At 42.9% G+C, this 25429-nt stretch overlaps 1 protein-coding gene and 1 pseudogene across 3 annotated transcripts in view; one reads left to right on the plus strand and one right to left on the minus strand.

Moving 5' to 3' along the window:
- The first annotated feature begins 6202 nt into the window (after positions 1 to 6202).
- PRPF8 (pre-mRNA processing factor 8) overlaps positions 6203 to 25429 on the plus strand; it is a 32938-nt gene continuing 13711 nt past the window's right edge. The window contains exons 1-24 of one of the 2 annotated variants that reach the window (XM_079130745.1): positions 6203 to 6274; positions 6468 to 6578; positions 7027 to 7195; positions 8373 to 8537; positions 8627 to 8845; positions 8962 to 9174; positions 9384 to 9509; positions 9593 to 9698; positions 11102 to 11292; positions 11427 to 11546; positions 11637 to 11826; positions 11946 to 12065; positions 12175 to 12309; positions 12632 to 12761; positions 13082 to 13278; positions 13407 to 13613; positions 13738 to 13901; positions 14053 to 14179; positions 14296 to 14488; positions 14765 to 14952; positions 15066 to 15304; positions 15483 to 15629; positions 15815 to 16025; positions 16265 to 16381. In XM_079130745.1, the coding sequence (XP_078986871.1) occupies positions 6479 to 6578; positions 7027 to 7195; positions 8373 to 8537; positions 8627 to 8845; positions 8962 to 9174; positions 9384 to 9509; positions 9593 to 9698; positions 11102 to 11292; positions 11427 to 11546; positions 11637 to 11826; positions 11946 to 12065; positions 12175 to 12309; positions 12632 to 12761; positions 13082 to 13278; positions 13407 to 13613; positions 13738 to 13901; positions 14053 to 14179; positions 14296 to 14488; positions 14765 to 14952; positions 15066 to 15304; positions 15483 to 15629; positions 15815 to 16025; positions 16265 to 16381 (3774 nt within the window). In that variant the 5' untranslated portion in view covers positions 6203 to 6274; positions 6468 to 6478. Of the gene's footprint in view, positions 6282 to 6467; positions 6579 to 7026; positions 7196 to 8372; positions 8538 to 8626; positions 8846 to 8961; positions 9175 to 9383; positions 9510 to 9592; positions 9699 to 11101; positions 11293 to 11426; positions 11547 to 11636; positions 11827 to 11945; positions 12066 to 12174; positions 12310 to 12631; positions 12762 to 13081; positions 13279 to 13406; positions 13614 to 13737; positions 13902 to 14052; positions 14180 to 14295; positions 14489 to 14764; positions 14953 to 15065; positions 15305 to 15482; positions 15630 to 15814; positions 16026 to 16264; positions 16382 to 25429 lie in introns of both variants that reach the window. The other variant, XM_079130746.1, reaches the window with a different exon arrangement.
- Positions 23348 to 25151, minus strand: LOC306657022 (protein-tyrosine sulfotransferase 2-like; annotated as a pseudogene). Its single transcript has one exon. The product of its transcript is annotated as a protein-tyrosine sulfotransferase 2-like (transcript).

A 25429-nucleotide genomic window follows, 5' to 3' on the forward strand; every position in this document is an offset into this window, starting at 1 on the left:
AATTTCCACAACTCTTCTCCCACAATTACATCAAATCTCTCTGCACTTCTCATCAGAAGCACTTATTACAACTTCAACTGAATGACCAATATGGGCTTTGAGGAAAGTTCATAATAAGAAATATGTAGGGAAAACAATAAAATTAAAGAGAAAAATGGGACAACCATAGATAAAGTAGGCATGGAGAATAAAATTTGAGCAAAGCTCTTATTACATTCCTCAGAGAGACAAGAGACTATACTGCATCCATGAGAAAAGAACTACAAAAAAAAAAAAATTCAGAAAGAACTAAGACGAGTACTTGAGAATTAAGAGTGATTGATACTGGAAATGAAAAACTCCTGGCAGATTGGAAGATAAAGTTAAGAAATCTCCCAAAAAAGAGAATAACGTGAAGGAGATAGAATTAGAAAAGATGAGGGACACTCTCGAGACCAGTGCAGGAGAACCAACATCAAAATAATAAAAGGGAACACCAAGAAAAGAAAGAAAACCATCAACTAAATAATGAAATAAAAATTCTCAAAACCAAAAAACATGGGCTGGGAATATAACTCAGTTGGTAGAATGCTTGCCTAGCATATGTGAAACCTTGGGTTCAATCCCCAGAAACACACATACACACACACCCCAAAACAAACAAACAAACAAAAAAGCCTGAACAAACAAAAAACACGAGTAGTTAGATTGAAGGATTCATGGGATGCCCAGAACAAAATAGAAGGGCTGGAGATGTAGCTCAGTGGTCAGGTGCCCTTGGGTTTACTCCTTGGTACTGCGGCGGGCAGTGGGGAAAGAAAAAAAAAAAAAAAAAAAGAAAAGAAAGGAAAAAGAAAAGAAAATAGATTCACATCAAGCAACATCATAGTGAAACTTCAGAACGTTGAAGCTAATGTTCCAGAGAGAGGGAGAAATTATACATAAACATGACATCTGGTATCAAACACTATCAACACCATCACTTTTGTTTGGAAACTAAAAGACAGTGGTCTGTGGCGGAGGGAGGGGTGGTGGTGGTGGTGCATGTTCATAATCCTACCATTTGGGAGATTGAGACAGGAGGACCACAAGTACAAGGCCAGCCTCAGCAACTTAGAGAACCCTGTCTCAAAATTAAAAGAAGAAGAAGAAGAAGTAGTAGAAGAATGGCTAGGGATGTAGCTCAGTTGTAAAGTACCCCTGGGTTCAATGTCTAGTACTGGGGATAAAAAGGACAATGGACCAAAAATGCTACCAAAAATTTGAAGGAAAATTATATGGGTTGGGCTGGGGATATGGTTCAGTTGATAGAGTGCCTGCCTCGCAAGCACAAGGCCCTGGGTTCAATCCCCAACACCGCGGCTGAGGTTGTAGCTCAGTGGTAAAGCACTTGCCTAGTACATATGAGGCACTGGGTTCGATCCTCAGCACCACATATAAATAAGTAAAATAAAGGTCCATTGACAACTAAAAAAACATTTAAAAAAAAAAAGAAGAAAATTATTTCAAACTGGAATTGGATATTTAGCTAAACTAGCCATCAATGTGAGGGTTGAGTAAATGCATTATCAGACAGGCTAAGTCTCAGACAAATTTATCTTCAGACATTCTTTTAAGAAAGCTCCTGGAAGATACATTTCACCAAAATTAGAGTCTACCAAGAAAGAGGAAAACATAGATATGGAAAACAGGAGCATCAACACAAAAGAGAAGAAAGGGACTTCCCAAGAAGATAGGGAAGGAGGATTACAAGAATAGAGCTGTATGCTAAGCAGAGAGAGAAATTGGCACTTACTGCTTCAGATCAGGAAGTTCTGAGAAAGAATTTTTTTTGGGGGGGCAGGTAGGTGAAGTGGATAGATTACCTTATGTGTCTAAACACTTAAATAGAGAATTAAAAACTAGTGAAGTACCAGTGGTAATTGGCAATCAGTCCATAGAAAACTGAGCAAATACAGCTATTAAACAGTTGTTCAGGCAAGGAAAAGTAAGGATTCACCACATGAATGAGCTGCACACTCATACATACAGGTGCATAGAGAGACATTATAGCAAAGTGGCTAAGGGAATGGCTCCTAGAGTGGGACCACTGAATTTAAATCCCACATTGGTCTTTGGCACATTATTTGAAGTCTGTGTGCCCCAGTATCCTTGTCTGAGAAATGGAATGACATTAATGGGAGTATTATAAGAATTAAATGGATTAGTATGTGTAGTGTGCTTAGAATAGTATTTAACATAGTGATATATATGGGTGAGCTGTTGGTTTAGTTAGCTTTTTTGTTTCTATGACCAAAAGACCCGATAAGAACAATTTTAGAGGAGGAAAAGTTTATTTGGGGTGCATGGTTTCAGAGGTCTCAGTCCACAGAGAGTCAACTACATTGCTCTGTGCCCAAGATGAGACAGAACATCATGCTGGAAGAGTGTGACAGAGGAAAGTAGCTCAGGAGATGGCTATCAGGAAGCAGAGGGAAAAAAAGATGCCTCACTAGGAACAAAATATATACCCTGCAAAGGCACACCTGCAGTGACCACCTCCTCCAGTCACACCCTACTTGTCTGCAGTTAACACCCAGTTAATCCCTATCAGGGGATTAATGCGTTGATTAAGTTAATGCTCTCAAAATCCAATCATTTCACCTCTCAACTTTCCTGCATTGTCTTACACATGAGATTTTTGGAGACACCTCACATCTAAACCATAACAGCTATTAATGCAAGCAATTACAATTACACAAACATTGATCTTTTTTTAAGTTTGCTTACTTCTTTGGGTGGTACTGAGTATTGAACCCAGGGTTGCTTTACTACTGAGTCACATCCCCAGATCCTTTTATTTTTTATTTGAAGACAGGATCTTGTTAAGTTGCCCAGGCTGGTCTTGAACTTGGGATTCTCCTGCCTTAGCCTCCTGAGTTGCTGGGATTACAGGCTTAAACTACTGTGCCTGGCCAAAAACACTGATTATTAATTTCACCAAGGCAGGGCTGTAGCTCATTGCTCATTGGTAGAGCACTTGTCTAACACTTGTGAGGTCCTGGGTTCAATCCTCAGTACTACAGGGGGAAAAAACTTGATTATTCATTGTACCAAAATTTTAACCATATTGGGAAAAGATGGTAAGGGGATTTGAGCATATGTGTATGGGAACCTGGAGGAAGAGGTGGATCTCCATTTTCTATAGTGGAAGGAGAGTAAATAACTCTGAACAGTAAAAAATTGAGAAGTAGAAATACATGCTTATTATTTGAAATAATATGCCAATTATGGAAATATGATATGGAAGTAAGTGCCAAAATAGCTAAAATTAGTGAAAGTGGTTTATTTTGGGGATAGGTAAATGGGAGAAGGGAGTATAGGCTACTGTTCTTTGTAACAAATCTTTGTAACAAGGCTCTATATAATGGTATAACTTTGTAAAAACTAAAACTAAAACTAAAATCATCAATTATACGAATAGCTATTTAGTATCCATCTCCCCATCTGTAGCACACATTCCCCGTAGGCAGAACCTAGCTATATAGTGAGCTTTCCTCTGAATTCTGGCATCCTGGGAAATCTAGGCACTTAGAGTTATACATTAAATCTTTGTTGAAGGAAGTTTTTAAGGAACTTATGCTTTGAAGGAACTTCTTGCAATTGAATGGGAGTTTGTTCAAGCTAATCTTTGATTCCTGCCAATTTTATTGTTCTAACCTACTTTCCTTCTCATCTCAATTTTTCTGCCCCCTGATCCCTGTTCTCTCACTCTCTCCTTTTGTGGTACTGGAGATTAAATCCAGAGACATTCTACCACTGAGCTGCATCTCCAAAAACTTTTTATTATTATTATTATTTATTTTGAGAAAGGATCTTTTTAACTTGCTGAGGGTCTCATTAAGTTCCTGAGGCTGGCTTTGAACTTGAGATCCTCCTGCCTCAGCCTCCCAAGTTGTGGGAATTACAGACGTGCACCATCATGACCAGCCATCGCCAACCCTTCTTTCTTATTTTTTATTTCGAGACAGGGTCTCACTAAATTACCTGGGTTAGTCTCAAACTTGCAATTCTCCTGCCTCAATATCCCTAGTACCTGGGATTATGGTGTGCACCATAGTACCACAATTGGTCTTAATTTCTCTTTCTCTATCTCACTTTTTTGGGGGGGGTCAGGGGCTGGGGATTGAACTCAGGGCACTGGCTTGGTTGTTATGAATAGTTTAGAATAATGGCAGCTAATATTTTCTTTTCAGATCTGTTCTGGCTTTGTCACTTACCTACTGAACTGAGCTTCATCAGAAAGACTGAGTGTGACCTGTTAAGCAATCCTAAGAGAAGTTCCCAATTCTTTAAGTCTTCATTTCTTCATTTAAAGATTTCATTTACAGGCCTGACACAGTGGTACAGACCTGTAATCCCAGCAACTTGGGAGGCTGAGGCAGGAGGATCACAAATTCAAGGCCAGCCTCAACAACTTAGTTACATCCTCAGCAGCTTAATGAGATCTGGGAATGTTGCTCATGGTAGAACATTTACCTACTTACCTAGAATATGTACCCCTGAGTTCAATCCTCAGTACCACACACACACACAAAAAAAAAAAAAAAAAGAGAGAGAGAGAAAGAAAACAGTATAGACATAATGTATACATGTGTGAAAATATTACATGGTACTCCATCAATATGTAATTTTTATGTTTTTTATGTATCATTTTAATAATGAATAATAAAAATGAGAATAGTAGAGAGAGTTCCTACATACCCTTCACTGAGCTTAACTTCTTACATAAGCATATATAACAATCAAACCAGGAAATTGACATTGTATCACACTCAATGAAACTGTAGGGCTTGGAGCAAAGTCTGGCACATAGTGAATCTTATATAGGTGGTAAGAACTTCACTACAATGACTGCAATAATGTTAGTGCTAGATAGTTGCCAGGCTGATCTGCTGGCTGTTTGCAGAGAATGCCAAGCTCATTCCTCTTTTTTTTTTTTTTTGGGGGGGGGGTGCTGGGGATCAAACCCAGGGCCTTGTGCTTACAAGGCAAGCACTCTACCGACTGAGCTATCTCCCCAGCCTCATTCCTCTTTCTAAATTATTATTCTAGGGGCTGGGAATGCAGTTAAGTGGTAGAGAGCTGGCCTAGCATGCTGTGAAGCAACAGCAAAAAATAAGTAAATGAATTCTAACTCCTGGTTTCTGCCACCTGGAATTACTTATTTCTTTTCCCTTCATTTACCTGTTTCAAATCCTTCACACCCACCCCTTCTCCATCCAATTTTTTTTTTTTTTGGGTGTACTGGGGATTAGAACCCAGGGCCTTGTGCTTGCAAGGCAAACACTCTACCAACTGAGCTATCTCCCCAGCCCCTTCAAATCTTATTCCTGTGTTTTCTTCTAAGATCTTTATAGTTTTAGTTCTTATAGGTCTATGATTCACGTTGAGTTAACCTTTGTGAATGGTGTAAGGACATGCAGTTATTGCCAGAGAGTAAAAAGATACCCACCAAAGGAGTTCCCCAAGGCATCTTTTGTTTTTCTAGGTTCACTGATTATCTCGTCACTGATTAACTCCTATCTGAGTTCACAGGGAGGAGGAGGAAGCTGGGGGTGGGGGTGGAGGGTGCACCCAGGGATTCACACATGCTAGGCAAGAACTCTACCCCTGAGCTAAAACCCCAGTCTTTCCAGCAGGGTTAAATGACCTGCTTGGGAACTCCGACCACACCGCATTGCGAGACCCAGAGTTCTTGACTGCTTTCCTGCTACCCCATGAGCTCAATAATGCTTTTTCTCTGATATTCTAAACCCTTGGTACCTGGCGGACGCTCAATAAATGATAATCGAATGAATGAATGTTATGAACAAAGGACTGATTGACTTGGAGCTAGTACTGCATATCGAGTTTGCATTTATGAAACTAGACACAGAACAATGTACAATTTTTTGATAAATTTATTAATATTCTGATGGCTTTGGTAGCTTGCAAGGGAACAAGGATGAGCAATTAGATATTAAGGTCTACTAGAGGCCTGGAGACAGCCCTCGAAACGCGCTAGGCGGGGCTAAACGTGACTCCCACCACACCTCCTTGCGTTCAAATTCTTTCCGCTTATAGATCCGCCCCCTCCGGCGCAGCTTCCAAATCTGATTGGTGTTTTCGTTTATCCATCTGAGCACGTCGGCGCCTATTGGGTCAACTTTTACAGCCTAGTTGCGCACTTCCTGACGTTGGGAACGCGGAGCGGACGTAGCCTTGCCGCCATTGCTTTGCGGAGAAAGTGGCTATCTGTGTGAGGGGCTGCGGGGTGCGTGGTGGGTTTTCAAGGCTGGGCTGCGGGAGTCGTGGTTGGGCTTGGGCTTAGCGGTCGGAGGGGTCGGCTTAATGCACTCTTAGCGCGGCCGGAGTTTAGGCCGTGCGGTCTCTGCGGACGCGTTCCGTCTGTGCCTTTTGTGGGCTCCGGCCTTGCTGGTTAATTTTTGTTTCCCACCGCTCCTCAGATTCTCCGGGTATGGCCGGAGTATTTCCTTACCGAGGGCCGGGCAACCCGGTGCCTGGCCCTCTAGCCCCGCTGCCAGACTACATGTCAGAGGAGAAGCTGCAGGAGAAAGGTGAGGAATGAGTGGGAACGGCGCGCGGGGCCCGGGGCCCGGGCGGGTATGTGCGCTCGCGCCAGATGATTCGAAACTATCTTAAAAACCAGGTGTCAGCTCCTTGTTAGTCCCGTTTAATTTCATACAATCAAGTTGTTTTTTTTTTAAGAGTCTCTCATTTGCAGGTGTCGATCCAATGGGGAATATAATTGTGATGGAGACAACTCCTGCCCCTGTAGGGTTTCAATTGCAGTGACAGAGATGGATAATAAAAACTCTAAACATCTAACGAATATGTCAAGTAGTGGTAAATGCTATGAGGGGGAAAATAAAACGGAGTAATATAGCAAGATAATTAACAGGGAGTGCTGCTCTCTCACATGGCCTGACCAGAGCTTACTAGGGCAAGAGGGAGGGATAATTAGACTAAGGGGGTACCGTCCTTTAAACTGAGATGCTTTTGTAGCCCGAAAGTGGCAGCAGTTGCAGGCCAAGCGGTATGCAGAAAAACGGAAGTTTGGGTTCGTGGATGCTCAAAAGGAAGATATGCCCCCAGAACATGTCAGGAAAATCATTCGAGACCATGGAGACATGACCAACAGAAAGTTCCGCCATGACAAAAGAGTCTATTTGGGGTAAGCAACATCCTGAAATAATTTCATCTGGAGTTTGGCCTCTTTCTCTTCTCTCAGTCCCACAGAGACTTCCATAGATACTCTTTCCTTTTAGGACAGAACCATTCTTTGACATCTTCATGATTACAAGAGAAAGAAAACCACTGGGATTCTGATAATTTCCAGATCTTCCAGTTGCAATTTATTGCTGATTTCTGTTCTGAATCTGGAATTGACACTTTAGTGTGTCCTGTTGATGCTATTGTAAAATGCTCCTACTCTTAAGCAGGTGAAGCCCAGAGTGTGACACTATGCAGTCTGACTGCCTGGAACTTCTTAGTGACCAGAATTCTGAGGTTTAGAGGATTTAACTCCCAAGATCTTTGTACTATTGTTTTTCTGTGCCTCTAAGCTTGAGTGGGTTCAAGAACGAATTGTTAAACAAATCCCTGTTCCATTTGGAGACAGATGTTAACCACTTAATGAACTAGTCTAAACCAGCCATGGAAGTTTTGTTTATTTAGAGAAATTTTTTTTCAGTGCTGGAAATGGACCTCTAACCACTAAGCTACATTTCCAGCCCCTGGGTCATGTTTGTAATCCTAGTTACTCAGGAGGCCAAGGCAGGAGAATCACAAGGTCAAGACCAGTCTCAGCAACTTAGTGAGGCCCTATCTCAAAATAAAAAATACAGATGACTGGGGATGTAGCTCAGTGTGCTATATCCCCAGTACTGCAAAAATAAATAATTTTTTAAGAAAGAATTTTCCTGGGGATAAAGCATTGAATGGATAGTAATTATGTCTTTTCTGGAGGGTACAATCTAGTGGTTTGATAAGACATGAGACAAATAGTTACTGTAAAATGTGGTGAATATTTTTCATGGAAAGTGCAGAGAAATAGAATGTGAAATATCCTAAAAACTGTCTTCAGAAGGATAGCAGTTGATTTCAGGGGACCAATCTTAGTATTGCAGTACTGTGAAGTTTAAGAGGAAGATTGGCACAAGGCAGAATTGGAGATTGGTAGTCAGGGCTCCCAGTCATTGAGGGCCTGTGTGCTCAGTTGTGGAGTTTGGACTGTAAGGCAAGATTTTCTGTGGAAAGTGATATTGTGATAACATGTTGCTTCTTGACATGGGATAAGTAGCAGAACACCTTGTCATTTCTGATAGTCTTTTCTCTTTTTAATGTGACAGTGCCCTAAAGTACATGCCCCATGCAGTCCTCAAGCTCCTGGAGAACATGCCTATGCCTTGGGAACAGATTCGGGATGTGCCTGTGCTATACCATATCACTGGAGCCATTTCCTTCGTCAATGAAATTCCTTGGGTCATTGAGCCCGTCTATATCTCCCAGTGGGGGTGAGAAGGGCTAAATATGGTATTTGGTATGGGAGTGGTGGTTGGGGCACAGTGGATGGAAACTGTTGTGTGATATTCTTGTTTTCTAGGTCAATGTGGATCATGATGCGTCGAGAAAAAAGAGATAGGAGGCATTTTAAGAGGATGCGCTTCCCTCCTTTTGATGATGAGGAGCCACCTTTGGACTATGCTGACAACATTTTAGATGTTGAACCCCTAGAAGCCATTCAGCTAGAACTGGACCCAGAGGAGGACGCACCTGTGCTGGACTGGTTTTATGATCACCAGCCCTTAAGAGACAGTAGAAAGTAAGTAGTGGGCAGACTCCTATGAGAGTTCTGGAAACACAGGTGTCCTTAAACAAATGGTATGGTTTGACTTGCTACCTACATGTGGTAGACTCCTTTTTTCTCCCCCCTGACAGGTATGTTAATGGCTCCACTTACCAGCGCTGGCAGTTCACACTACCTATGATGTCCACTCTTTACCGCCTGGCCAATCAGCTCCTGACAGATTTGGTGGATGACAATTACTTCTATCTTTTTGATCTGAAGGCCTTCTTTACCTCTAAGGCACTTAATATGGCTATCCCTGGAGGTCCCAAATTTGAACCTCTTGTTCGAGACATCAACCTACAGTAAGTTGGAGAGAGGTTTTAGGCAACTCGGACAGAATGAAGTCTAATCTTGATTTTTGTGTGTGTGTTAATGTTGATCAAACCCAGGGCCTTGTACTTGCTAGTCAAGTGCTGTGTTTCTGAGCCACATTCTCTGTTCCTAAACTTGATTCTAGAGATTCTGGTGTAACTTCCAAACTAGTCTGCTTATCCTTGATTTTGTACCCTAGGGATGAAGACTGGAATGAATTCAATGATATTAATAAGATCATTATCCGACAGCCTATTCGCACTGAATACAAGATTGCTTTTCCTTACCTGTACAACAACCTTCCACATCATGTCCACCTCACCTGGTAAGAGAACTGAAGTATAGCAGTGGGAAAGGGAAAGGCTGATATTTATGTAGGTCTAAGGCTGACTCTTCCTTTCACTTTAGGTATCATACTCCTAATGTTGTATTCATCAAAACTGAGGATCCTGATTTGCCAGCTTTCTACTTTGATCCTTTGATCAACCCAATCTCTCATAGGCACTCTGTCAAGGTGAGGAGGGACACTTTTTTGTTGAATTTTTTGAGATGCTGGATATTGAACCCAGGACTTTGCTCATGCTGGGCAAGTGCTCTGCTGCTGAGCTATAACCTGAGCCTTTAGCCCCAGCTGTAGAGAGGAGACGCTTGACCTCATCTCTTACCAGAGAAAGTTTATGAGCTTAGCCAAAGTGTTGTTAGATAAAAATGCAATTAAGCATGATTTACATCCTGTTAATTGTTCCCCTTCAATCTATAGGTTAATTTGAGAGTCTGCCTTTTGCTCAAATTGCTAGTTGCTAGTTGCTAGGGCTGGGGATGTAGCTCAGTTGGTGACCTAGGGTTCAATCGCCAGCACCACCAAAAAAAAAACAAAAAAAAAAAACAGGTTGCTATAATCTTGGTTTGTGATTATCTATTTGGACTTATTGTTACTGCTCTTGGGTTCTCTTTATAGTCTTTTCTGGTCTGTGTTATTGGGTTCTTTATATTTTTAGATCTTTATGGAGATATTATCATACAAGTCTGCCACTTAAAGTATATAATTCTGTGAATTTTAGTTTATTTTCGGAGTTGTGCGGCTATTACCACAGGCAATTTAAGAATATTTTCGTCACACCAAAATGAAGCTCTTAGCAGTCAATCTCCGTTTCCCCCCTATTTCCCTTGCCCTAGGCAACTACTGATCTATCTTCTATCATGATTTAGTTTGTCTCTTCTGGATATTTCATATATAAATTCGTTGGTCATGTGGTCTTATGACTGACTTCTTATACTTAGCATAATGTTTCCAGTGTTCAACTGTGTTTCATTGTGTGTATGTGTAGTGGTGTTGTCAATTGAACCCAGGATCTAGTGCATGCTTGGCAAGGGATCTGCCACTGAGTTACACTCCCAAACACCATGATGGGGTTGTTTTTTTTTTTTGGTGGTTCTGAGGATTGAAACCTTGGCCTCCAGGGGTTCCCCCCATTCTGTTTTTTTTTTTTTTTTTAAATAATTTTTTAGTTGTTGGTGTACCTTTATTTTATTCTTTTACTTATATGTGGTGCTGAGAATCGAACCCAGTGCCTCACATATGCTAGGCAAGTCTTCTACCACTCAGCCCCAGCCCTAGCCCCAGCCCCAGCCCCAGCCCCAGCCCCATTGTGTTGTTAACATGAGCAGATTTTACCCATTAGAGCTTGACCAGAAAGTGTTTACTGTACTATTAGGATTCTCTTCAGTGGTGTTTGTTGGTAAGCCAGTTGGGGTATGAGGAGAGATGCTTTCCTGGCTTGTTCTCTGCTCCTTTGGCCTCCTTTGCCCTGGCCCTTTAGGGCTTCTTGTTAGGCACCTCAGTTCCTATGGCAGGTGTAGCACTCAAGTCTGTGCTCTATTCAGTGGGAACTTAGCCCTTGGGGTTTCCTTTTTCAGAGCCAGGAACCATTGCCAGATGACGATGAAGAATTTGAGCTCCCAGAGTTTGTGGAGCCCTTCCTGAAGGACACACCCCTCTATACAGATAATACAGCCAATGGCATTGCCCTCCTTTGGGCCCCACGGCCCTTTAATCTCCGCTCTGGCCGCACCCGTCGGGCCCTGGACATACCCCTTGTCAAGAACTGGTAAGGCTTCTTCTACCTAGGGGGATAGTAGTGGATGTATAGTTGAATAGACTTCATCTGGGCAGGCATACAGCCTTTTTTTAAGAGTGACTGGAAGGAGAGATTGATAAAGCTCTGTGGGTTTGTTTCCCCAGGTATCGGGAGCATTGTCCTGCTGGGCAGCCTGTCAAAGTGAGAGTCTCTTACCAGAAACTGCTTAAGTACTACGTGCTGAATGCCCTGAAGCATCGGCCCCCTAAGGCCCAAAAGAAGAGGTAAGGTATTCAAGGGCCCCTGCTCGAACTTTTGTCCCAAAGAAAATAACCAGTGCCTAATGCTTACTGTCTTCCTTATTGCTGCCCTAGGTATCTATTCCGCTCCTTCAAAGCTACCAAATTCTTCCAGTCCACAAAGCTAGACTGGGTAGAAGTGGGGCTTCAGGTTTGCCGCCAGGGCTACAACATGCTCAACCTTCTCATTCATCGTAAAAACCTCAACTACCTGCACCTGGACTATAACTTCAACCTCAAACCTGTCAAGACACTTACCACTAAGGTCTCACATTGGATCTTTGGGTTCTCCTGGGCTTAAGGATGTATAACTAGTTTTGTTTTGGCATGTGTCCAGTTGGTACTTTTGCTTATTCATGTTCTTTCTGTTCTTGATATCTTTAGGAAAGAAAGAAATCTCGTTTTGGGAATGCTTTCCATTTGTGTCGGGAAGTACTGCGTTTAACTAAGCTGGTTGTGGACAGTCATGTGCAGTATCGGTTAGGCAATGTTGATGCCTTCCAGGTGAGGCTAGGAATCCCTGACCCCTTCCCAGATGGGGAGACTGGGTGAAGCCTTTGCTGACCATGGAACTGGCTCAGGTTCCGAGTCTGATGGGGCAATTTTATTGCAGCTGGCAGATGGATTGCAGTATATATTTGCCCATGTGGGGCAACTGACAGGCATGTATCGATACAAATACAAGCTGATGCGACAGATCCGCATGTGCAAGGACCTGAAACATCTCATCTATTACCGTTTCAACACGGTGAGACCCTGTCCTCACTGATTACTTTCTTACATCTTTTTTCATTTTTATATCTAATCAGGGCTATTTCCAGGGATTTATTTGGAGAGAGAATGTGTCATTAATGCCCTTTGTGAGTCTCAACACTTCCTCCAAAATTTACTTTTAAGTGTGAATAGGGAATCTCAGTCACTGATTTCTGCCTCAGAGTTTTTCATTAACTCCCATTTTAGATGTTGAGATTCCAGAGTATTTTATTTCCACTGCCCCACTTTATCACAGTTTTCTGTCGTTATCTAATTAAAATACTAATTTGTGTTCCTGACTTCTGTTTGGGATCTAGGGCCCTGTAGGGAAGGGCCCTGGCTGTGGCTTCTGGGCTGCTGGCTGGCGGGTCTGGCTGTTTTTTATGCGTGGCATTACTCCTTTGCTGGAGCGATGGCTGGGCAATCTCCTGGCCCGGCAGTTTGAAGGTGAGTGGTCTTTGTCCAGCATTTCCCGTTATTACTTCAAAGGTAGATGGTGTGTACTTCTTATCTGTCTCCTGTCCTTGTAGAGAACTCCTTCATGCTAGTTTGCTTCTAAGTCCCATTCTCAAATGAATCTGCACCGTAGTATGCTGTTTATTGTGTTTCTCTATGGAACTTTAAGACTATCATGTATTTGTAAGAGTGTAAATTTCTCAGATGCATAGTTGTGAATATCTGAAGTAACTTGTCTTTTTGCATGTGCTGGGCATATGGATGCTCTAATGCTTAAACCATTTTTATCACTTTGATCATTCCACTTGTAGGCCGACACTCAAAGGGGGTGGCGAAGACAGTAACGAAGCAGCGAGTAGAGTCACATTTTGATCTTGAACTTCGGGCAGCTGTAATGCATGACATTCTGGACATGATGCCTGAGGGGATCAAACAGAATAAGGCCCGGACAATCCTGCAGCACCTCAGTGAAGCCTGGCGTTGCTGGAAGGCCAACATTCCCTGGAAAGTAGGTTTCTTTCCAACTCCAAGAAGGCATCGACATCCATCTTCCTGGGGTTAGAATTAACACTCCCAGACACCATTAGGAGGTGTCTGACTTCTATCACATTCTCACGGTACCTTTTATACTTTCAGGTTCCAGGACTGCCGACACCCATAGAAAATATGATCCTTCGATATGTGAAAGCCAAGGCTGACTGGTGGACCAACACTGCCCACTATAACCGGGAACGGATCCGCCGTGGGGCCACTGTAGACAAGACTGTTTGCAAAAAGAACTTGGGCCGCCTTACCCGGTTGTACCTGAAGGCAGAACAGGAGCGGCAGCACAATTACCTGAAGGTTGGGCATAGACAGACTGGATTGGGTGTTGGGATGGGCAGGGGCGTGCAATGTAGAATTGGGACCTTGTTTTGTTCTGGGCTTGGACTTTATAGTATGGGCTAATCTTATGTCCACCTTGCAGGATGGGCCTTATATCACAGCAGAGGAAGCAGTGGCAGTGTATACCACCACTGTGCATTGGTTGGAAAGCCGTAGATTCTCGCCCATCCCATTCCCCCCGCTCTCTTACAAGCATGACACCAAGTTGCTCATTTTGGCCTTGGAGCGACTCAAGGAAGCTTATAGGTGAGGAATGAGGTAGCGGGGCTCCTGCTGGGAAGGTAACTGGGAAGGAATGGCATCATTGTTAAGAGTCCAAGCAAAGTGTTAGCCTCAGTGCGTTCTGCGTTTGGCATTGTCTTGGTTTTCTCATTCACCTGTCCTGTTACTTTGTCAGTGTGAAGTCTCGATTAAACCAGTCTCAGAGGGAAGAGTTAGGTCTGATTGAGCAAGCCTATGACAACCCCCATGAGGCATTGTCTCGCATCAAACGTCACCTCCTCACACAGAGAGCCTTTAAGGAAGTGAGTAACATGTCCCACAGATTTTCTTTTGGGCTGTCCTATTCTTGGTACTCCAAAGTGGCAGGTTTCCTCAGGTAATTGCTGGATTGATATGTACTGGCTTCCTTGTCCCACAGGTGGGCATTGAATTCATGGATCTTTATAGTCACTTGGTGCCAGTGTATGATGTGGAACCACTGGAGAAGATAACTGATGCCTACTTGGACCAGTACCTGTGGTATGAAGCAGACAAGCGTCGCCTTTTCCCACCCTGGATCAAACCTGCTGACACAGAACCACCTCCGCTACTTGTTTACAAGTGGTGCCAAGGTATAACTTCAGAGTTGCTTTCAGGGGAGGTGGGCAGTGTTTGCGTTGTATATAAAAATTCTCATTCAGGCAGTGTGATTGGCATACTGTTTTGTTGTATTGTAACAAGGCAATAATGATGTTAATCTGAGCAAAGTTGATCCTTGTAGTGATCCAGGTGAATGAATGGAGTGGTAGTGAGACAGTGTTATGGAAAGTATCTGTAGCTCTTCTGTGGGCACTAGTCCTGAAAGGGAACTTCTAACCCACTGGGGATATGTTTTACTGATTCTTCAGGCATCAATAACCTGCAGGATGTGTGGGAAACCAGTGAGGGTGAGTGTAACGTCATGCTGGAATCACGCTTTGAGAAGATGTATGAAAAGATTGATTTGACCCTGCTTAATAGGCTGCTGCGACTCATTGTGGACCACAACATAGCTGACTACATGACAGCCAAGAACAATGTCGTCATCAACTATAAGGTTTTTGTTGGGGAAGGGGTGATCTGGCTTACTGAGTTAGGATTTGCTGAAGGGAGAAAAAGAATTTGGACCCTGGCGAAACCTAGTATATAGTTATGGGTTGTTCTTTCTAGGACATGAACCATACAAATTCATATGGGATCATCAGAGGCCTGCAGTTCGCCTCCTTCATTGTGCAGTACTATGGCCTGGTGATGGATTTGCTGGTACTGGGATTGCACAGGGCCAGTGAGATGGCTGGACCCCCTCAGATGCCAAATGACTTTCTCAGCTTCCAGGATATAGCCACTGAGGCTGCTCATCCCATCCGACTCTTCTGTAGATACATTGATAGAATTCATATTTTCTTCAGGTGAGGGGCTTACTTGATTCTTTTTCCTATAGGTCTCTGAAAGCAGCAGTTGATTGACTGCTGGGTTGGGTCTTTCAAGTGGATGAAGTCTGAGGTGGGGTGGGATTCCCATCTACGGAACAGGAGGTCTCATAGGACCCCAGGGTATTGGTCCTCAACAATATACCTTGTCTGGTAGGTTCACAGCAGATGAGGCTCGGGACCTGATCCAGCGTTACCTAACAGAGCACCCTGACCCCAACAATGAAAACATCGTTGGTTATAATAACAAGAAGTGCTGGCCCCGAGATGCCCGCATGCGCCTCATGAAGCATGATGTCAACTTGTGAGTCTAAGTTAGGGTTGTGGGAGCTGGAAAAACATTAGCCTATGGGACCCAGAGAGACTTAGAACATTTAGGAGGTTGTGTCCTGGGTGGGAGGAATTAATCCCTGTAGAGATGTTATCAGCCTGGCTTTTGAGGGTAAGTTTTTTCCAGAAGACTGAGTCCTGTATGTTCTTTGGGGGCAGGGGTCGAGCAGTTTTTTGGGACATCAAGAACCGTCTGCCACGATCGGTGACTACAGTTCAGTGGGAGAACAGCTTTGTGTCTGTGTACAGTAAAGACAACCCTAACCTGCTATTCAACATGTGTGGCTTTGAGTGCCGCATCCTGCCTAAATGCCGCACCAGCTACGAGGAGTTCACCCACAAGGATGGAGTCTGGAACCTGCAGAATGAGGTATAGCCTAGGAATAGGTCTCTGAATAATCTCACCCTTGTACCTCTGGAACAAATGGTGGTGAGGAACACAGGCATACTTTTTCCCAGTAGCTGGGATTGCAGGTGTACCACCATGTCCACCTCGATAGCATGTCTTTTCATTATCAGTCTATTGAGTCTTGGCTTAGCTGTGGTCAGAGTTGGTCCTTGCCCTTATGATAATTCCAGATGCAAGTTAACCTTGACATTGTGGTTTAGGTTACTAAGGAACGGACAGCTCAGTGTTTCCTGCGTGTGGATGATGAGTCAATGCAGCGATTCCACAACCGTGTACGTCAAATTCTGATGGCTTCTGGCTCTACCACCTTCACCAAGGTATATAAAGCTCTGAGCCCCAGCTCCCCTCATACCATCCTTTTCAGTTCTCTCCCTGGTTGCACATCTATCTAACTTTGCTAAGAATACCAGTTGCTGTACTGTGTGGGATAGTAGCTTGGAGTGTCAGATCAATTCACATTTATTTTCTGAGAATTTCCTGTAGAAATTCAACAGTTTACATCTGTGGAATTGTGATCATTTTAAATTAAGGGAAAAGTAGACATTAAAGTTGAACAACAAAAGCATGTCTTGCATTTTTCCAGAGGCTTATTTAAGTTATAAAGTGCATTTTAACGAGTAGCGTAGACTGCCAATTAAAAAGAAGTTCTCATTAGATATCTATTTATTTTCCTTCAGTTGCTTCCAAAGGACCAGCTGAAGGCAATGAGAATTAAGAAAGAATAATCTGAGGATTTGTAGAATGTGTATACTTAGGTATTTGTAGGGCTTATAAATTCACCTCCAGGCCTGGGGGTATTGCACAGTGATAGAGCACTTGCGTAGCATTCATGAGGTCTGGGCTTAATCTCTGGTACTGCAAATAAAAAAAAGTCACCTCTCCCTGGTTTCCCTAGAATAACTCTTAGCTGTAATATTTTCCTTTCATTCTGACCTTTTTCTCTATTTAAATATGCAGTATATGCAGAATGCTTTATATGTTTTATTTTCTAGAATGCTTTACATATATTTTAGTAAGGATTCTATTAAGAATGCAGTTCCCCAAATCTCTCACCACACATTTTTTGAAGTGTAGTACAAGGAAAAAAATTGTCCTTTTAGGTTGGTCTTTCCCCAGAACAAGGAAAACTTAAGGCCAGACAACAGGAATAATGTAGCTTGTATTTGTTGGTTACTACTGTGTTCTAGGTATTGTGTATACACTAGGTGCTACCTTCTGAGCTCATTGTCTAGTTGGAGAGGCAGACACATTGTCAGAGAATCATAATAGGATATGGCATTTATAGAGGTACTATTTGGGAATCTGTGAACACTATAGATGTGATGATTTAGAGGTAAGGCTTCTGAAAGAAGATGGGGCAGACGAAGGAGGGCATTCACCTTTAGCCAGAGGTGTGGAGATATGGTAGCTAGCATGGTATGTGTGGGACTATAAAGAGATGGAGTTGGGAATGTTAAGGAGATGAGACTGGATAAATGGGCAAGAGCGTATCATGGAAGGCATTACCAACCTATTCAGAATCCTGTTGGGCCTGGAGCTATTGCTCTCGTAGAGTGCTTGCCTAGCTTATGCAGAGCCCTGGGTTTGATCCCCAGCACCACAAGAAGACAAAAAAAGGAAATTCTGTTTGATTTTGTCATGTTTTTGTGGTGGGTGGTTTATTCTTGCCATGCAGAGGATAGAATTAGAAGGATAGCGGGAATGGTGGCACACACCTAGCAACTTGGGAGACTGAATGAAGCAGGAGGATCACAAGTTTGAATCCAGCCTTAAAAGCAAGAGCTCTGTCTCAAAAAAAAAAAAAAGAGAGGTGGGGGGCTTGGATGTGACTCAGTGGTTAAGCCCCCTGTGTTCACTACCCAGTGCAGAGAAAGAAAAAAAAAAGGATAGGATGTAGGATGGAAGATCAGGTTTGGAGATTACTATGGAAGTCCAGGTTAAAAATGAAAACAGATAAAGGAGAGTGGAACAGATTTGATAAGGAGTTAGCAGATAAAATCAGCAGAACCTTGTTTGAGTGGGATGCTAGGGGAAAGGAAGAAGTAAAAGATTACATTTAGTTTCTGGCATGGGCGAGTAGTTGATTATCTTCCCACCATTAACTGGAAGAAAATAGGAAGAGCAGGGTGTCTTCTCCCCCCAGCCCTCTTCTGAAACTGAGTCTCACTGTATTGCCTGGCCTGGTCTTGAACTCCTAGGCTCCAGTGATCCTCCTGCCTCTGCCTCTGTAATAGCTGGGTCTATATAGGCAAGCACCGCTACACCCAGCTTGTTTTTTGTTGTGGGTTTTATGTATGTATGTACGTATTTATGTATGTATTTTGGTGGGTGGGATTGAACTCAAAGCCTTATGTATGCTAGGCAAGTAGTACTTCATCATTGAGCTACATCCCTAGGCCCAAAGAGCAGGTTTAAGAGGGAACATAAATGAAATTAGTTTAGGATATAAAAAGATTGACATTCATGAGAACATCCATGAGGTGTTTGGCAGGCATTTATTTGTGGTATATTTCTTGGACACATATATATGGATGCATCATATATGTGTATGACACAAACAGATATACCCCCTTCCTCTTAGTAGTGTCTCTTAAATTGATGGTCTCTTAGATTTGATTAAAAACATTGAGTTTGAGGCTCTAGTGAGAGAAACAAAATAAGAAATAAGAGCTGTCAGGGTGAACTTAGAGGGCATTCCTATAGGATGTCCAAGTAATTTAGGTGTCCGTTGGCATAAAAATTGAAAGCTCAAGAGTGAGCAAACTCACCAGGAAGAGGGTATAGTAAGAATAGAGGGAACATTTGGAACCAGGGAGCACCAAAACCATTGTGGCCAAAACTGAAGGGAGAGTGCCAGGACATACGAGCCAAGGCTGTGAGGAATGAGTGTCCATAACTGGAGTAGGTACTTAACAGTGTCAGTTGCCTAAGAGCATCAGGTTAGATAAGGACTGAAAAGCATCCATTGGATTTGCCAGTTAGGACGTCATTGGTGACCTTAGAACTGTTTCAGAAATAGTGGGGATGAAAGCCAGATGGCAGTGGGTGAGGCTTTGTGGGAAGTGAGTAGAGACAAGGATGGTCTGTTTGCCAGAGCTGAAGTTAAGAACATTAGGTGCCACCTAGAGGGAGCTGTAAGTCAAGGCAGGTGTTTTTGAATGGGAGTGACTTGATTGTTTAAGAAGGAGCTAGTAGAGGTTACAAGTACAGCACAGAAGTGTGATAATTGATGGAGCAGAGTTGTAGAGGTGTTGAGCAGGGATCAAGTTAAGGGCAAATACAGGAAAATATCCTCTGAGCCTAATAGGAAAGTGGTCTGGATAGATGTGAATATAGATGAAGTTATAACAGCATCTTGAATTTGTCAGCTTATATGTGCTGGAGTGAAGGGCTTAAATTATGCACATTGGACTTTAGAACTGTGGTGGGATGTGATAATGATTGTTGAAGAAACAGATTGGCAGGTGTGCAGAGGATCCAGATGGGCTTCTAGAAAATGAAGGCAACTGTAAGTGGGTGTTCACTTTTCCCAGAAGCACTCAACTACTCAGTGATGGGATAGAGAAGGCATGTAACTTTTAGTGGTGGCTTAGGAATGGGGTTTGTGAGAAGGCTGTCATAAAGTGGTAATGAATTAGATAAAGAGGAAATCAAGGGTGCTGGGCCCCCTTGGGATCCTAGATGATGGGAGAGAGGAGACAAGGAGGAAACCAGAAGAGGCCAGTGGCCTTGGGGGAAAAGAATGTAGAGATCAGCCAGGAATAGTGGTACACACCTGTAATGCTAGTCACCTGGCAGGTTGGGGTAGGAGGATCACAAGTTTGAGGCAAGCCTCAGCAACTTGAGAGAAACCCTATCTCAAAATAAAATAAGGATTTGGGGGGATGTACCTCAGTGGTAGAGCACCTTTAGGTTCAGCTCCCAGTGACACACACACACACACACACACACACACACTACAATTTTAAACAATGAAATGGTTAGAAGGTTACTTATTGTTAATGTGATTATACATTCCAGATCAAATCTAAACTGTTGTGGCTATGTATGCACTATATAATTTACTGCTAGTCTTAGACAGTACTTACAGCTTGAGGGAAAGGTATAAATAAAGTTAGAGTTAAATAATCTTCATACTGTGCATTTTTTTTCCTTTCTCTTAACTATAATTTTTGATCACTTAAGTCTTTTGTTTGATATTGGCAGAAAGTTAAAATCTTTGGATGCTGAAACATAGATTGCTTTGTGCTCCCTCAAATAGTCCATTGCATCACTGTTCACTTCAGCAACAGATTGGGGGGCAGGGTGATGAAGGTAGGAGTAGAAGTGTGTAGAATGTGTAATGTGTATGGAGAAACATCCAATGCTATTGGAGAAGAGGGAAGCATGGATAAATTCAGTTTGGATTATCTTTTTTTTTTTTTTTTTTCCTTCCGAGCAGTGGTGCTGGGAATTGAACCCAAGGCCTTGTGTTTGCTAGACAAACACTCTACCACTGAGCTATGTCCCCAGACCACCTTTTTATTTTTTATTTTGAGACAGTGTCTCACTAAGTTGCTGAAGATGGCCTCATTGAACTTGCAGTCCTTATGCCTTAGCTTCGCTAGTCATTGTGCCTAACTGCATTCCTCAAGTTTTGTTTGTTTGTATAGTGTTATCAGGAATTGGACCCAGGGGTGTTTAACCACTGAGCCACCTCCCCAACCCCCTTTTTTTGGTATTTTATTTACAGATAGGGTCTCACTGAGTTGCTGAGGCTGGCTTTGAACTCACTATCCTCCTGCCTCAGCCTCCCAGGCTGCTGGGATTACAGGCATGTGCCACTGTGCCTGGCCCCTCAAGTTTTCATATACTGTGTTTGTAGTTTATTCAGTTAAAAAATATTTTCTAATTTCCCATGTGTGTTTTTATTTCACCTATAGGTTATTTAGAAGTATACTGTTTGATATTTACATATTTGGGGATTTCTCTTACTAGTTTCTAATTTTATTCCATTATGATAATGGATTATATTATTCTGAATGTTCTTAGTTTTTTGTTTGTTTTAATGGATTAAGACTTGTTTTATGTTCTAGCATATATGGTCTATCTTGTTGACTGTCCAGTTGATCAGTTGATTGATTAGTGTGTGTGGGTGTGTGTGTATGTATATTTATTTTTTCCTTGATCTATTTCTATCAGTTACTGAGAAAGGAGTATTGCTTTGTTTCTTTTGTTTTGTTTTTGAAATGGGGTCTTGCCCTGTTGCCCAGGCTGATCTGGAACTCCTGGGCTCAAGTGGTCTCCTGCATCAGACTCCAGAGTAGTTGGGATTTACTGGTGTACCACTGCACCCGGCTTTGTATGACGAATGTTGGATATTCTCCAGCTATAGTTATTAATTAATTAATTTCCCTTTTCAAGTTCATCTGCCTCCCTCCCCATGCCAGCATTGAGGATCAAGCCCAGGGCCTCTTTCATGCTAGACAAGTGTCAAGTGTTTTAACACTGGGCTATATCCCTAGCCCATCACACAGCCCCTTTTTGATAGTCTTTACCTTACAAATGGTTTGACTATAATATATAAAGTTGATATAATGATCACTAAATCATTTGTCTTGCCCCCACCCCACCCCCTGCCATTGGTACTGGGGATTGAACCCAGGAGTACCCTCCTACTGAGTTTTATCCCCAACCCTTTTTACTCATTTTTGAGATAGGTTCTCTGAGTTGCCCAAGCTGGCCCTGAACTTGAAATTCTCCAGCCTTAGTTTGCCTAGCTGCTGAGATTATAGACCTGTACTACCATGCCCAGCTTGTTGATTCTCTATCTCTGTCTCTCTCTCTCTCTCTGTCTCTCTCTCTCTCTCTGTCTCTCTCTCTGTCTCTCTCTCTCTCTCTCTCTCTCTCTCTCTCTCTTTTTCCTTGTACTGGGGATTGAACCCAGGGACTCTTACTGAGTAAAATCCCCAGCCTTTTTGTGTTTGTTATGAGGCAGGTTCTCACTAAGTTGCTTAGGCCTTGCTAAATGGCTGAGACTGGCCTTCAACTTGTGATCCTCCTGCCTCAGCCTCCCAAGTTGCTGGGATTACAGATTTGCACCACCATGCCCAGCTCTTTCTTTTTACTTTATTTTTTTTGTAGTGACGATTGAAACCTAGGGGCTTAACCATTGAGCCATATCCTAGCCCTTTTTTAAATTTTGAGACAGGGACTTGCTAAGTTGCTTAGGGCCTTGCTAAGTTGCTGAGGCTGGCTTTGAGCTTAGGATCCTCCTGCCCCACCCTCCTTAGTCACTGGGATTACAGGTGTGCACCACCCTTCCTGGACTCATTTTAAAATTTTTATTTTATTCTACCTCCTTCTTTTCTCTTTTCCTGCCTTCTTTTGGATTAAGTTATTTTTATTTTATTTTTTGTGGTACTAGGATTGAACCCAGGTTTTGAACATGTGAGGAGGTGAGGGCTCTACATTTACCCAATAAGTGAAGAGTGGAGATAACCTGCTCCTACTCTTTGTAGCATTTTTGTCCTGTGTTTTAATTGTACATGTACTATAAATGCTATACTATTTTGTTAGTATTTTTGCTTTAAAAAGCCATTTGTTCTTGAAATTACAAATTGGAAAAAAAATTTGCTTGTTTTGTTTTATGGTACTGGGGATTGAACCCAGAGGTGCTTTACCACTGAGTTACATCCCCAGTCTTTTTTTTTTTTTAAGACAGTGTCTCACAAAGTTGCTTAGGAACTTGCATTTCTCCTGCCTTAGTCTCTGGGATTATACGTGTGTGCCCTGCAAGAAAAAATGTTTTCACATTTTACCCACCTACTTAATATTTCTGATTTCTCCATTACTTTGTCTAAATCCAAATTTTTATCTAGTATTTTATTTCTCTTAAAAAAATTTTCTGTTAACATTTCTTTTATTAGAAATCTACTGGCAATGAAGGTATTCTACTTTTGTTTACCTGAAAGACTCTGTTTTGCATTCATTTCTTTTTTTTGAGACTGTTTACTTTACTCAAATAATTCTTTTTCTGTTAAATGGAGAAGTGGGGAGAAATCAAAGAGAGCCTCATATATTAAATTCTTAGATTCTTTGAATTCAAAGTAAGGGTCAAAAGGAAGAGACACAGGTTATGGACCTTGTCCCAACAAACACAGCCACCAAGGCTGTCTTGCAAATGACAGAAGACCCAGCATATCCATTTCTTCAAAAAAAAAAGGGGGGGGGGATATAGGTTCCAAAAGCCAGACCACATCCACACTCTTGGCTTTGCAATGTCCAGAGAGAGTGTCAATGACTCCGTTTTTGCACACACATGCAAATACATTCCTTATTAGCAGTCTTTTTTTTTTTTTTTTTTTTTTGCGGTCCTGAGCAGTCCTTTTTTTGATGATTAATAGCTAGCAGTGTGCTTGTATTAGAGGTCTGATTTTCACTCCAGTGTGGCTTCTTTTTTTGGCAATGAAACCGTTTGCAGAGATTTGGAAATCATGAGTTTTCTAAATGAGAAAAGGTGCTGTTCTGGTTCACCTGAAAACATCCTTTCAGATTGACCGGTGTTTTATTGTCCCCTTTCAAGATCACTGTGTTGTTGATGACAGTAGGGTCCGGACTGCAGTAGTTGGGTGGGTTGGCATACGGGTCATAGCCCAGTCGAGTCAGCATAGGGACAATTCAGGCCATGTCTCTCACCATGTCTCCAGAGATGTGGATGGTCCACTTGGAGAGGGCTTGCAGTTTTACAGGCTTGAAGACCTGGTCTGTGGATCTATTGATCTTAGACAGGGAGATGCCACCTGGCTTGCTAATGAGGTCTTTGTGGTACAGCACTGTATAGCTCCTGGTGATACCCAGGAAAACAGGATGAGCTTGAGGGAGCTACCGGGGTGCAGCATGAGCTGCTTATAGTACACAGACAGGCACTTGTCCTTGCCCACCTCTGCACGCTGGGAGTATATCACTTCGATGACCTTGTTCCACTTGGTGAAGCAGTCCCAGTAATTGCTGGGTGACCTTGCATATGATCATGGAGTACACAGACTCCCTGCCATCAGCAGGAACTTGGAGTTGGACAATAGGTGCAGCAGATAGACCAAAGACTTAAGTGTGAAGGGGCCCTTGTTGCACAATACTTATACTGGCTCACCAGCCTTGGTGATCACCTCCAGGATGAAGGCCTTCATGGAAGCGTCTAGCACCTACTTTGTCACTCCAACTTCATCCAGCTGCAGCTTCTCCTGTTTGGATGTGGATCAGGACTGGTGCATGGCCAGCACGCTAGGGGTGCTGTGGGTCTCCTCTCCACAGAGCACCTTAGGGTGTGCATCCAGCATGGCTCATATCATGCCTGGTGCCACCAGCAGAGCACACTGCCATGAAAATGAGTGACATGGCCTTGCCGTAGTGTTGCTCCACGTGGTCAGTGCCCACCATCCCCAAGTTCTCCTGCTTCTGCCTCTTGGCCCCGCTAGGGGCTGCACTGGCCCACCAGCACTCAAGGCACTCCAGTGCCTGCTGGCCCAGCTGAACTCCCAGCATCAAAGCAAGCACATAGCCTTCCACCAGTAATGCCCTGCGCCCTGGAGGCATATGCTGGGATGTGGGCAGGGCAGGCCTAGCCTGTGGGGCTGCTTCAGTGACAGGTCAGCTGGTGGCCCTCTGGGCTCACATCTCCCCTGGGTGCTCTCATCATTTGGGGTCCAGCCCTCATGCCTGCTCACCAATGCTTCCTGCTAGCACAGCCTGTGCCAAGTGGGGTGCCACATCAGCACGATCCCCACTTGCCAGCCACCCTGCTGGGGAGGCCCTGCTTCATTTCTATTAATATAAACCAATTATTTTCCTCCATAGTTTCCAATGGAATTAATCCCATCAGCAGTTTATTGTGGTCCTGGGGGATCAAACCTCAGGATTTTGTACGTGCTGGGCAAGTGCTCTTTGACTAAGCTACATTCTAGTCACTATCTGTGTGTGAGTTTTATTTTCTTTTTTGTGTTTGTTTGTTTTTGTACTGGAAATTGAACCCAGAGGTGCTTAACCACTGAGCCATGTCCCCCGACCTTTTTATGTTCACAGAGTTGCTTAGGGCTTCGTCAAGTTGCTGAGCCTCCTGCCTCAGCCTCTCAAGCTGCTAGGATTACAGGCTTGTGCCACCGAGCCCAGCTCATCTGTGTATTTTTGATTTTCAGATGTTGTAATTTTCCTTTAGATCCATTTGGGTCTTTTTAACATCTCTTCCTTGCCTCATTATATTTGTTTTTCTATGCATACTCAAAACATAACTATAAGCAGAAAGAGCGAAGCAGGGGGTATTGCAATACCAGATCTTCAACTCTATTACAAAGCAATAGTAACAAAAATGGCACGGTATTGGTACCAAA

Source organism: Sciurus vulgaris, assembly GCF_902686455.1.
Source record: "Sciurus vulgaris genome assembly, chromosome: 3".
NCBI classification, from domain to species: Eukaryota; Metazoa; Chordata; class Mammalia; order Rodentia; family Sciuridae; genus Sciurus; species Sciurus vulgaris.